At 51.5% G+C, this 13,614-nt stretch overlaps 1 protein-coding gene and 1 long non-coding RNA gene across 5 annotated transcripts in view; both read left to right on the top strand.

The window, feature by feature from the left end:
• ZNF746 (zinc finger protein 746) overlaps window positions 1-13,260 on the top strand; it is a 19,225-nt gene extending 5,965 nt beyond the window's left edge. For 2 of the 4 annotated variants that reach the window (XM_032840147.1, XM_032840151.1), the window contains exons 5-7: window positions 10,246-10,437; window positions 10,933-11,058; window positions 12,173-13,260. In XM_032840147.1, coding sequence (XP_032696038.1) covers window positions 10,246-10,437; window positions 10,933-11,058; window positions 12,173-13,245 — 1,391 coding nt within the window. In that variant the 3' untranslated portion in view covers window positions 13,246-13,260. The remainder of the gene's footprint in view (window positions 1-10,245; window positions 10,438-10,932; window positions 11,059-12,172) is intronic. The other 2 variants (XM_032840148.1, XM_032840152.1) reach the window with 1 other exon arrangement.
• LOC116856656 lies at window positions 3,922-10,239 on the top strand. The gene is made up of 3 exons (XR_004380608.1): window positions 3,922-3,934; window positions 6,043-6,045; window positions 9,850-10,239. It is a non-coding gene; the product is annotated as an uncharacterized LOC116856656 (long non-coding RNA).
• Window positions 13,261-13,614: the final 354 nt, after the last annotated feature.

The following is a 13,614-nucleotide window of genomic DNA, read 5'->3' on the forward strand; positions in this document are numbered from 1 at the left end:
CCCCCCGGCAGACCTCCTCTCCTCTCCTTTTCGGTTCCTAAATTCTCCCTCTGTGCTTTGGGGAGCTCAGTCCCCAACAAGACCTCAGATGTGCCGGCTCTTCCCGGAGTGTCCCCACCCATCCTTGTCCACATGAGTCCTGGTTCTTTCCAGGGCCTGGCATCGGCTGCAGGGCACCCTTTCCCACGTCCCTCCTAGCCCCGGCCTGGAAGCCAGCAGTGTCCCTGCCCCTCCATATGGCTTCCTGCTGGTCTCCCCTTCTCCCTGGAAACCCCCACCTTTCATTCCTGTCTTCCTGCCGCCTCCTGCAGACCGCACCTCTGCTCTTACCCCTGTGGCTGGCAAGGGCAGCTTACACAGAAGGTGCTCTGTGCACTGGGAACACCCCAGCCTCCACTCCCTCTCCACCCCGCCCCCGAGGTCATTCCCCCTTGCTGACAGTGATGCACCCTCGCCTCCTCTCGCTTTGAGCTCAGCCCCCCAGTGCCCTGACCCCAGCATCCAGCAGGACCATAATGCTGGTGAAATGCGTCCCCCTGTCCTGCACCTGCGCCCACGCGGATGCACCTGGCTGGAGACCTCCCCACAGCTCTCGTTTTCTTACCCGCAGTCCCAGCCGTGTCTCCTTGGCCCAGTCAGCCGTGCGGAGGTTGGCAAACTGTGGCCCATGAGCTTACAATGGTCTTCGTGTTGAACAAATACTGTTTAATTGGAAAAAGAAAGAAACGATATTCACAGCCCTCCCCCACCCCCCACCGCACCAGCTTGTCTGTTGCACCCACGCGCTATTCTCCGCGTTGGCCACCGCGGTCAGACCTCCTGCCGAAGGCACGCTCCACTGGGCGCTAGATCCGGTCCAGGCCACCTTAGCAAGGACTCACACCCCCCATCCTTCCCATCATCTGCCCCTGCCATCGCTTGATCGATTTGAACACTGACCCCTTGTGACCGCACACCCCTGTAGCAGCTGCCCCTTCTCTGCCCTCCTTGTGTCCCGCTCCCCAGGAGCGCCCTCCTTCAGTGCCTGCTTTCTCCCCTTCCTCTTCCACTCCAGATGTCCTTCCATCAGCACCCCTGTCAGGGCCACAGGGGCCCCCTTAGCATTAAGGGTCTGGTCTTAACCATTGGCGACATCATTTGCCACCGTTGATTGCTCTTTTCCCAGATTCGCCTCTTTGACAGGATGCCTCCCCCTCCTCGTGTCCTCCTGGCTTACTTAACACCTTCCCTTTGCTATTTCCCAATGCTCTTTCTGGCCTCTAAGCGTCGGGGTGCCCTCCATCCTCTCTGTGTGGTGGGCTCCGCATGCCAACAGCTTCCACAGTGTGTCTCCTGCCGGTCTTCTCCCTGAAATCACACCTGGCTGCCTGGTCTGTCCCCACCCAGGTGGGATAGATGTCTTATGCCAAGCACGCGCCCAGTGGGGCTCCTCCTCCCCTCGTCCCCCACCCCCAGGTCTCCCCTGCTGTAGTAGACCACTGCCCACCCTCCAGCTGCAGGCGAGACCCAGGGGTCAGCCCCGACCCTTTCTCACACATATAGCCATCGGAGATCCTAGTAGCGAGCACTCCCTTCAGACTCATCCAGAATGCTGTCACACCCCGTCGCCTCTACCCTGCCACCCCCATCATTTCCTGTGGTCACCTCCCGACCACCCTCCCCTCTCCTGCTCTCATCACTCAGAGAAAGCCCTACACCCTTTCCTTCAAAACCCCTTACCGGCTTCCCACTGACTCAGAGACTGGCTCATGCTTCCGTTTGTGTCTCACTCCCCCTGTTCCCACCATACCGTCCTCCCTGCTGCTTCCCCCCGTGCTCCGGGCTGCTCTAGTCCCCAAGCCTTTGCACTTGCAGTGCCCTCTGCCAGGAACGCCCTTCAGGTCCCCCCACCTCCCCCGCTCCATCCATTACCTCCTTCAGAGCTCTGCTTATTTAACATTTAAATCATCACCTTATTTAAAATTGTGTCCCCTATCCCCACCCAGAATTTCCAGTCTCCTTTCCCTGCTTTGGTTGGTTCCACAGCAGAGAGCATCATCTATTATGTGTATTTCTAGATTGTGACATATATTTCACATTTACAGAATCAATAGGGATACAGACAGTATGTATATTTCAGAGAGAAGAGATGATAAATTTCACATTTGTAGATTACTGTATGGCCAACAGGCTCTCCCAGGGAGGGTGTAAATCTCAAGAGGACAAGCACTTTTATTTCTTTTGTTCATGTGATCATTCCAGGCACCTCGAACTGCCTAGCGCTGAGTAGAAATTCAACAAATATTTGTCAAATGTATGTAGTTACATAATTTAAAATATTTTTGTGTAAAAATACGTGTGGTAAATTCCTTGTTAGATTTCCTAGTCTCGCTCCTCCCCAGGGTAACCCGTAGTCCTGAAGTGGATGTTTACCTTCTCCGTCTGCCTTTTAAAACTTTCATTTAAAACTGCTAGGTCAACGTGTAGCCATAAGCAATATGCAATACGGTTTTGTGTGTTTTGAGAACCAGTATCAATGTCAGTATATTGACCACTCGGTACCATGTGTTTCAGATCCGTCTCTCTCGATGCGGATAGATCAAGTTCGTTCATTTTAACAGATGCTTAGTTTCCCCAGAGCAACTATGTTCCAGCCTGTCCTCCCCGATCTGTTGATACGCACTTCAGCTGTTCCTGGTCTTTCACTCTCACGTGGTGGCGCCGCAGTGGGCAGTCACCCGTCTGTCTGTGTCCGTGTGCTGCGGCCTCTCCAGGGAACAGGCCGGGGGACCCCCTGCACCGCCAGGCATGCTTGTCTGCACCTCCGCCATTGCCATGGTTACGCAGCTGGTCCTGTTCCCGTCAGCAGCCGGGAGTGCCCGTTGTCTCACATCCTTGCCCTCCTTCAGCAGTAGCTCCTCGCCGACCCGATGGAGGTTGGAATGGCATCATGTCTTAATTTGCCTTCCCCTGACTCTCAGTGAAGCGAAGCACCCTTTTCACGGGTATCTGGTTTCTTCAGTGAATTGTCTTTTTCTGTTTTTCTACTGTTGCTTTTCACTCTCTTACTGATTCAGACTTCTGTCTGTAGGTTCTGGATCCAAACACTTTGTCTGTTATTTGCCTCACAAATATCTTCTCCCAGCCTGTGGCAGGTCTTTTAACTTTGTCATACTTGTCCAGAAGTTGTAATTTTGGGTACAGTCAAACTTACTAGGGTTTTCCTTTATGATTTGCTTTTTCTATCTTAGGACAGCCTTCCCTACCGCACTGCAGGTCAGAAGGACATTCTTTTCCATCTTCTTAGAAACTTTTAAAGTTTTGCTTTGCACGTTGAAGTCTTTAATCTATCAAGAATTAATATTTGTGGGGTTCCTGGGTGGCTCAGGAGTCAAGCATCTGCCTTAGGCTCAGGTCATGATCTCAGGGTCCTAAGATCGAGCCCCGCATCGGGCTCTCTGCTCAGCGGGAAGCCTGCTTCTCCCTCTCCCACTCCCTCTGCTTGTGTTCCCTCTCGTGCTGTGCCTGTCTCTGTCAAATAAATAAATAAAATATTTTTTTAAAAAAAGAGTTAATACTTGTGTAGGTTGTGAGGGAGAATTTAAATTTTTTTCCCCACAAGGACATCTGATTTCCCAACAAAATCTGCTGAATATTCTGTCTTTTCTCCAGTGATTTATAATAACGCCCGTTTGGTCATGAACCAGGTTCCCGTGCACGCACTTGGTTTCTGGGCTCTTTATTTGGTTTTTTTGGTCTTTGTCTCTGTGCCAACACTCCCTGTTTTAGCTTCATAAGAAGCTCTCTCATCTAGAAGACTAATAAGCCTTCCCTCCTTGCCCTTTGAAACCTTCCTTGACTATCCTTGGACCTCTGTTCTCGATGAGTCTCAGAATCATGATGCCAAGTTCTCAGAAAATCCTGCTGGAATTTTGATGGGAACTGCATTGACTTTGTCATTTCATTTCTGGAGAATTCGCTTCCTCACCACGTGAGCATATGAGCCCCTCTCCCCATGGGCAGACTCACTGAGTAAAGGCTGAGTGGCCTGAAGCAGCTTCACGGTTTTCTCCAATCGTGGTTTCTATTGTGGATGGCATTTTCACATTCACAGTATCTTAAATAGTTATTACAAGTCTATAGCTCTGCTGTTAACTTCCTTTAGTAAAAGACTCCTTTTGCTCAACCTCCTTGTTATTTCTAGTAAAGGACCTGTCACTTGAGATTCTCATGGATTTTGTTCTGTAGACCGTTGTACCTTCCTCAGATAACACCAAAGTTATCTCTCTTCTTTTAAAATTGTTATAACTTTATTCTTCTTCTTCGGCAATTTGTCCAGGATATTGTTGCACGGTCCCGGCGTCCTTCTCTGTGAGGTGCTTCAAAGGTCTGGGCGGTAAGGATGGTTTTTGCCATAGACTTTTTTAGATTTTATTTATTTATTTGACAGAGAGACAGAGATCACAAGTAGGCGGGGCGTGGGGGTGGATGGGAGCAGGCTCCCCGCTGAGCAGAGAGCCCGATGCGGGGCTTGATCCCAGGATCCTGACATCATCACCAGAGCCAAAGACAGAGGCTTAACCCGCTGAACCACCCAGGCGCCCCTGCCATAGACTTTTAATGATATTCTTGTTAAAAGTTTATAGACATGGGACACCTGGGCGGCTCAGTCGGTGAAGTGTCTGCCGTTGGCTCAGGTCATGATCCCAAGGTCCTAGGCTCAAAGTCCGCATCAGGCTCCTTGCTCATCAGGGAGCCTGCTTCTCCCTCTGCCTGCTGCTCCCCCTACTTATACTCTCTCTCTCTGACAAATAAACAAAAATCTTAAAAAAAAAAAAAAAACTACATAGAGAACAAGATTTATGTAACCCTTAAAGAATAAGGGTCAACACCCACATTCTCAGAACCCCAGCATCAGAAATAGATCACAGCCAGAAACTTCCATTGTCCCGTGGTCCCTCTCTGATGCCATTCCCCTCCCTCCCTTTTCCAGACAACCAGAAAATTCAGAAGGAGGTGTGATCAGTCCCTTGCTTTTCTTCACATTTTTTTTCCTTACGTATGTATGTAGATATTCCTAAATAACGCTGCTTCTCTCACGGACCCTTGTTTCTGAGAGTCGCTCTGTATTGACACAGTACAGCTGCCCTCGTTCCTTGTCACCACTCTCTGGTTTTCTGCTTTACAATGGCGGCACCGGGCATGCATCCTTCTGTTGGTGGGCATTTGTGCTGTTTCTAACGTGTTTCCTTTTAGGAACGATGCTGTTGTGCACATTGTGAAGCATGTGTAGAAGTTTCTCTAGGTGTAGACTTGGGAGTGGAACTGGCGGCTCGTAGGAAGGACACGTGTTTAGCTTCTCCAGGTCACGTCTGAGTGCTCTGTAAGGTGGCCTACCCGCCGCCACCTGCCCATGGTGCCCGGCCGCCCACCGCCCCTCATCCTCGCCAGCCCTGGAAACGCCTCCCATCCTCATTTCTGCCCATCTGGCGGGAGCACGCCATTTTAAAATTCTTATTTTAAAATGTGCATTTTCCCAATTAATGAGGTTGAACGTTATATCCTCTGTGTATAGGCCACTTGTGTCTCTTCTCTGGAATAACCTGTGTATCCCTTTTGTCTGTTTTTCTTTTGTTTTCCCTTTACTTATTGACTAGTTGGATCCCCTTTCTTGTTCTGAATATTAATCACTTTCCCAGGCGTGTGTATTGCCAGTATCTTCCCCCTTTATGGTGTATTTTAAAAAACAGAGGCTTTTGCTTTTAATATACTTGAATTTTACTTTTGTGGTTTGTCGTTTTCATGTCATAAACAATTAAGAAATTTCCTCTAGGGGCGCCTGAGTGGCTCAGTGGGTTAAAGCCTCTGCCTTCAGCTCAGGTCATGATCCCAGGGTCCTGGGATCGAGTCCCACATCGGGTTCTCTACTCCGCAGGGAGCCTGCTTCCTCCTCTCTCTCTGCCTGCCTCTCTGCCTACTTGTGATCTCTGTCAAATAAATAAATAAAATCCTTTAAAAAAAAAAAAAAAAAGGAAGAAAGAAAGAAACTTCCCCTACCTCAAGGCAGTAATCCACTATCTCACATTCAGCTCTAAAAGGTCTGCCTTTCACATTCAAGCTCTTAGTGGCAGTGGGAGCTCGGGACCCTCATTCTTTCTCACTAGCACTTTGGGTCTTTTCCTTTGCTCTTTGGGGGTCACCTGCCTAATGACCCTGTAACGAGTTCTGTGAGACATCCAGATGGCACGGTGCTCGGGCTTGCAATTACTCTACTAATCACATTGGAGAGAAAGGACCCCTTTGCTGTATTGAGGCACGTTTTGGGGGGAATGTCCTAAGCCCCCTCCATTTAGCTCAACTGTCTCATGTGCCTCTGTGAAGTTGTAGAACTTTCTCCGAAGATCTTGTACGGCTTTTTGTTGTTATAGATATATTCCTAGGTTCCTTGTATCATTTTTTGTTTTTATTTTTTTAGGTTTTTGTTTTTTGTGTTTTTTTGTATTTTTAAAAAATTGCTGTTGTCAGTGGTGTTGTTTCTTTGTTTTTGTTTTTGGTTTGTTTTGTTTTGTTTTCAGAGAGATTTTGAGAGCTGGGAGGGAAGGAGCAAAGGGAGAGAGAGAATCTTAAGCAGGCGCCGTGCCCAACACGGAACCTGACGCAGGACTCCAACTCACAACCCTGAGATCAAGACCTCTGCCTGTCAAAAATTAGAAGCTTAACTGACTGAGGCACCTGGGCACCCCAGTGGTGCCTTTTTTTAACATGGTTTTTCTGTTTGTTGCTGATGTCTGCAGGGAGCTGGGAGGCAGGGAATCCTTTTTCCCAGCCCTTGTTCTCATCCACGATGGGCTCAGTTCTGTGACACCAACCCCCCCTTGGGCATCTGTCCAGAAGGCCCACCAGGAACATAGCTCATCATCAGAGAATGTGGGAGCAGAGGTGGACAAGCACAGTCCTCACCCATCCATCCTCTTTCCCTTGGGCAATTGGCCACCCCCAGGGGCCAGGCCCTCTCTGTTGTTTTGCTGGGGTTAAGCTTCTTCACTGTGGTCCAGTGGGGGGACTTCTTATCCTAAAGTCAGTAGAGTGCATTGATTACTTGACCCTTCATTTTCTACCTGTCTTCTCTTTCATAATATAAACATACAAGGTCATAAAATACCCTCTAAGTACCATTGTAGATGCAGCCAGCCCACACCTTTTGATAAATATTATCTTTATTAGCATTGAGTTCCACATATCTTCTCATTTTCATTATCATTTGCCCTTAGAGCCTTGGATTATTTAGAAAACATACATATTTTTAAATTTTAGTACCAATGAGGAGTTTGGGATATTTGTTCTTGATTTCTGACTTAATATTATAGTTAGAAAATAAGTGCATAAAGTATAAATCTTTTGAAATTTACCGAAGTTCATTTTGTGCTCTCGAAAGTTCATTTTTCCTGACTTCTGTGTGGCTTGAAAACGTGTGTGTTCCTTGTCTTTAGATTCTGCTACATCCGTGTGATCAGGTTCGCTAATAGTGTCACTCGAATTTCCTATAACCCAGAGTCAGCTAATTTATCAGTTACAGAAACAGGTGTGTTGAAACCCGCCGCTGAGAAGTTGGGAGCTGTTTATTTCTCCTGGAGTTTTGCTTTATTATTTTGAAGCCAAGTTGTTAGATAAAACATTTAGAATTCTTTTCTCTTTGTGGTCAGTGTAACATTGCACAGTGACCCTTTTTGTATTTCTGTGATACTTCTCTTTTCAAAATCAATTTCCTCTGATACGGTTTAACTACATCTTTTTTATTTTTATTTATTTTTTAAGATTTTATTTATTTATTTGACAGATCACAAGTAGGCAGAGAGGCAGGCAGAGAGAGAGGAAGGGAAGCAGGCTCCCTGCTGAGCAGAGAGCCCGATGCAGGACTCAATCCCAGGCCCCGGGGGATCATGACCTGAGCTGAAGGCAGAGGCTTTAACCCACTGAGCCACCCAGGCGCCCCTGACTACATCTTTTCTAAAGAGGTCTTTATTCTGGCTTTTTTTCTTTTACTCTACTCTTGCATCCTTCTGTTTTAGGTGCGTCTTTTGCAAACATCATACAGCTAGTTTTCTTGCCAGTTTTTAGTGTGGTCATCTTTACCTTTTAAATGTCCAGAACGGTGGCCACTAGCCACATGTGGCTGTTGTTCACTTAAAAAGTGCTGCAAAGGGGTGCCTGGCTGGCTCAGTTGGTTAAGCAGCTGCCTTCCGCTCAGGTCATGATCCTGGAGTCCCGGGATTGAGTCCCGCATTGGGCTCCTTGCTTGGTGGGGAGTCTGCTTCTCCCTCTGACCCTCCCTGCTCTCATGCTCTCTCTCTCATTCTCTAATAAATAAAATCTTTGGGGCGCCTGGGTGGCTCAGTGGGTTAAAGCCTCTGCCTTTGGCTCAGGTCATGATCCCAGGGTCCTGGGATCGAGCCTCGCACTGGACTCTCTGCTCAGCGGGGAGCCTGCTTCCTCCTCACTCTTTGCCTGCCTCTCTGGCTACTTGTGATCTTTGCCTATCAAATAAAAACTAAAATCTTAAAACAAAAAAAAAGCAACTGTAAAGGGGTGCCTGGGTGGCTCAGTGGGGGAAGTGTCTGCTCAGCGGGGACTCTGCTTCTCCCTGCCCCCCCATTTCTTGTTCTCTCTCTCTCTCTCCCAAATAAATAGATAAAACTTTTTTTTCAAGTGCTGTAAAGACGAAATATACAAAGGGTGAACATTTTGGATATATCGGGTTAAGTAAAATATATTATTAACATTAATTAACTACTAGAAAACCTAGAATGAGTGGTGTGGCCTGCACGGTTTCTCCAATGGACAGTGCCGGTCCAACCTCCTTACACTGATTGGGAAATTTTGCAGTATTCTCTCTCTGAATATCGCCTTGCCCGCCTTCTCCCTACTTGTTTATTTGGAATGTTTTCATACTCCCCTCCGTAACAGCGCACGTGTCTTCGTATATTAAGCTCTGTCCATCATTTATGTGTCTTCTAATCAGCTCACATCCTTGGCTCGGTGGTTTTCTTTCTCGTTTCCCCTATAGATTGGATTTTTAAATTCCAGTGATTTTATTTTACAATTCCAAAGTTAGAGTTTCTTCTTTTTTCAAGCTCTGATTTGTCAGTTTGGGTAGTCTCTCATCTATCAGACTCTCCTCCCTTTTTATTTTTCCAAATATATTAAACTTTGTAGTCTGTGTGTGATAATTGCAGTATCGCACGTCTCTGCGGGCCAGGTCCTGCGGCGTAGGACCTCTCCGACCCCCAGAGGCGGCTGCTTTTCTTGTTGTGCTGGTGATCTGTAGTTGTGAGCCCTGCAACGCCTGCAAGCTGTGGAAAATGCTTTCCTCCTCAGACACTCTGTCTGCCTCTGCTGGTCCTTGGAGCCACCACGGCCTCAGCCTGGAGGCTTTCAGGCCACTCTGTGGTGTGACCCGGCACGGTCAGCCTTGGGCACAGGCTTCGGTGCATCAGCTCCCAGGCTGGGACTTCGGTCCCTGTGCCCTTCTGCATGTCCTTTTTTCTGTAGTTCTTGGGAGTCAGTTTGGCCATGACTCTCATGTCGTTTGGCTCCTCTTCTGGTTGTCAATTTAGTTTTTTTCATGGGGACCTGAGTTGCAGGGGTGTCCCTGGAGGGCAGGTTTGCATTTGCCTGCGCTGGGGGGTGGCCTCCCGGGTTGCTGGGGCGGTCAGCCAGTGTTTCCGCGCATTTCCTGGTGTCGGTTCTCTGCACCATGTGGGGGGTATGGATTCAGTTGGACACGGGGAAGTTTGCTTTCTCAGGGCGGCTGGCCCACCCATGGCCCTAGACAGGTGGCAGCTTCCTGGTAGCGCCCTCGGGTGGCTGGAGTTTGCTCTTTGATTCTTATATCTGGGATCTTTCTTTTCTGCTCACTTATATACAGGTGGGGGGAGGTGAAGGGGGTATATTTGGGGTGACTATGTAGCATTTCTGTGTTAAAAGCGAGGGCAGGAGTTGCCAAGAGCAGCCCAGTCTTCTGCATGGAGGGACCAGAGGTCCAGCCCTGAGAATGCTTTCCCACCCTACCCTGTGCTCAATACCACATGACCTCAAGCTTCGCCCAGAAGGCCCTAGGTCCCTGCTGCTCTGGCCTTCCGTTCCCACTGGGTTCTCTTGCTGCTTGACCCCTGTAAGCTCTTGTGTCCACGTCTGTGGCTGGATGTGTCTCCACCCCATGCCCGAGGGGCCCTGATGCTGTATGTTCATACCCTTTCCCTTTTTTAGGCTCAGGGCCCCCAGTTCCTGCCCCTGACCTCTTAATGCAGATCAAGCAGGAGGGCGAGCTCCAGCTCCAGGAGCAGCAGGCGCTGGGGGTAGAGGCGTGGGCAGCCGGACAGCCAGATATCGGGGAGGAGCCGTGGGGCCTCAGCCAGCTGGACTCGGGAGCAGGAGACGTCTCGACAGATGCTGCCTCTGGTGAGTGGCCGCACCCAGAGCAGACACCAGGAACAAGATGCCACAACAAAGGGCAGGGTGTGGGGAAGGAGCTTCTGGAAGCACTGCGGGCTCTCGCACATCTGGCCTGACTCACGGGGAAGTTTTCCCACCTGGAGGCAGAGGGCTATACCAGATGATATTCTGCGGGCCCCACCGTGTCTTTGATGATGCCCCTATCTTGGTATCTCTCAGCCTGACCTTCTCCAGCCACATTCCTGCTCTTGCCTCCACCCGTGGGCTTTCAGATCGCCAGATGCCTCACATTCGAGAGGCGTGTATGAAATAAATAACATCTGAGCTTCCTGGGGCCTTAGAGAAGGGGCAAAAGAGAACTGGGTGCGGGAGAGGGTGGGGCCGTTATGCTCCGGCAGAAAAGGCCCCGCTGGGATCGGAGGGTCCCGCCTGCCCTTCCTTTCACAGGGGTTCCCCCCTTCCTTCCCCTAACCCACAGGCTCTGATCTCTCTTCATTGCAGGCGTCCACCCCAACTTTTCAACCACTATCCCACCCACTTCCTGGCAGGCGGACCTCCCTCCCCACCATCCCTCCTCGGCATGCTCAGACGGGACACTGAAGCTCAACACAGCAGCCTCCACAGAAGGTACGGGGCAGAGAGAGGACGGGAAAGGGTCGCATCTTCCTGGAGGCTGCCTGGGGGCCCTCACTGTTAGTGGTGAACTGCCCTGACCTTTTGGCCAACAGGCTGTTAGGTGTCTGTGATGTTGGGACTCTGTCAGTCTGTCCTTTATCACCTTCTAAATTCTTAAGCTTGGACAGCCTTTCTCAAGAATGTTTCCGGCTGTCCCTTTTTCATGTGGTCTTAACCAGTCAGCCCTGGGAAGCTGATCCCTTAAGAGGACGTACCTTCTGCTCAGCCTCAGCAATCCTGGCTCCTCGCCGACATCACAAAACCAAAAGCAAACCAGAACCGCTTCTTAGGTACCAGCACGACGAAAGACAGGTGTCTGAAGGCCAGAATCGGGAGGAACAACAGCCAAATTTATGTATTGGCTTTCTGTTTACTTCTGTTTTGACAGCCGGTTGTCTGTTACTTAAACATTTCCATCCTATTTTAGCCCCACCCCAGAATGTGCTAGAAGCCTAGGTCCATGATCTAAAACTTCAGGATGTGAGATTCAAGTACATTTATATAAAATCAAATACATTGGTACTATTTCACTGACACTTTTTCCATGAGCAAGCTGGCCACATTCACCAAATGCTTGCTGCCTTCCAAATAGCGCCCTCAGTGCTTTCGGACGTGTCATCGGGTTTAATCCTCAGACAACCCTGTGAAATGGGATCTTCACAGGTCGGGGAGCTGCCTGAAGCCCACAGCTGGGTGGGGGGGTGGGGACACGGTACAATCGCACATCCCCCTGAGCCCACCACGGGGCTTCTGTGTCTGGGTTGCTTGGCCGCCTGTGGTCAGCCCCAGGAGAAAAGCATGATGAGCCTTAATAGCCAAAGTGAGCCTAGGGCGCTGTGAGCCGCTGTGCTGCTGGCTTTGCCTGTGCGGGTCCTTCCCCCGCACCTGGGACAGCCCCAGGCCCACCGGGAGGGGCTCTGCTGAGCCCCATACTGAGGCTGGGAGGGTAGGGCTCAGAGGTGGCGGGGCTTGAGAAGCTGCGGACTGGCCCCGTGAGAGTGCCTGGGCTTCCTTCTCTAAGCAGGTGTGGGGACAGAACGAGACGGGGTCTTTCTCTCTTTCTCAGCAGATGTAAAAATTGTGATCAAGACAGAAGTCCAGGAAGAGGAGGTGGTGGCCACACCCGTGCACCCCACTGACCTAGAGGCTCACGGGGCCCTGTTCGGACCAGGCCAAGCCACGAGGTTTTTCCCTAGCCCCGTCCAGGAAGGAGCCTGGGAAAGCCAGGGCAGCTCCTTCCCCAGCCAGGACCCCGGGCTGGGCCTGAGAGAGCCCGCCCGGCCCGAGCGGGACATGGGCGAGCTCAGCCCCGCGGTGGCCCAGGAGGAGGCGCCCCCCGGGGACTGGCTCTTTGGGGGGGTCCGGTGGGGCTGGAATTTCCGGTGCAAACCGCCCGTGGGCCTGAACCCGAGAACTGGGCCCGAGGGGGTGCCCTACAGCTCCCCCGACAACGGAGAGGCCGTGCTGGACCCCGGCCAGGCCCCGAGGCCCTTCGGAGAGCCCTGTAAATACCCCGGCCGGACCAAAGGCTTCGGCCACAAGCCGGGCCTGAAGAAGCACCCGGCGGCGCCCCCTGGCGGGCGGCCCTTCACGTGCGCCACGTGCGGGAAGAGCTTCCAGCTGCAGGTCAGCCTGAGCGCGCACCAGCGCGGCTGCGGGCTGCCCGAGGGGGCGCCGGGGGCGGCGGCGGCGGCGGCGGCGGGCGGCGGGGCGCGGGACGGCAGCGCGCTGCGGTGCGGGGAGTGCGGCCGCTGCTTCACGCGGCCCGCGCACCTCATCCGCCACCGCATGCTGCACACGGGCGAGCGGCCCTTCCCCTGCACTGAGTGCGAGAAGCGCTTCACCGAGCGCTCCAAGCTCATCGACCACTACCGGACGCACACGGGCGTGCGGCCCTTCACCTGCACCGTGTGCGGCAAGAGCTTCATCCGCAAGGACCACCTGCGCAAGCACCAGCGCAACCACGCGGCGGGGGCCAAGGCCCCGGCGCGCGGCCCGCCCCTCCCGCCGCTCCCGGCCGGGCCCCCGGACCCCTTCAAGAGCCCGGCCTCTAAAGGACCCTTGGCCTCCACAGACCTTGTGACCGACTGGACTTGTGGCCTGAGCGTCCTGGGACCCAGCGACGGCACGGACCTGTGAGGCACAACCCCCCCGCCCCCGTTCCCGCACCCCGCAGGCCGCGCGTGTCTCGGACGCCCCAGTGGCAGACTGCGGGGTGGTGGGGAAGGCTGAGGGGGGAACGGAGTCTGGGGGAAGCAGATTTCCACGTTGCTGAACTGATCACTGGAAAAAGAAAACGATCCGGCCTCCACCTCTAAACAAAGTAGAATTCTCTGATTGTGAAACTGAGCAGCATAGAATTTTAAGTAATTTAATTATGAAAACTTTTTTTTTTTTTTTTAATTCTTGACGAAAAAAGCTGGAAAATAGTCGTAGCACCAGTTTAAACTTTAGAGTGTACTTTTGGTTCCCGGACCGCGTGTTTGTGTGGCCTGTGTCCTTACCAAG

The sequence above is a fragment of the Lontra canadensis genome, unplaced genomic scaffold (genome assembly GCF_010015895.1).
Source record: "Lontra canadensis isolate GAN:19392208 unplaced genomic scaffold, GSC_riverotter_1.0 scaffold111, whole genome shotgun sequence".
Lineage (NCBI taxonomy): Eukaryota > Metazoa > Chordata > Mammalia > Carnivora > Mustelidae > Lontra > Lontra canadensis.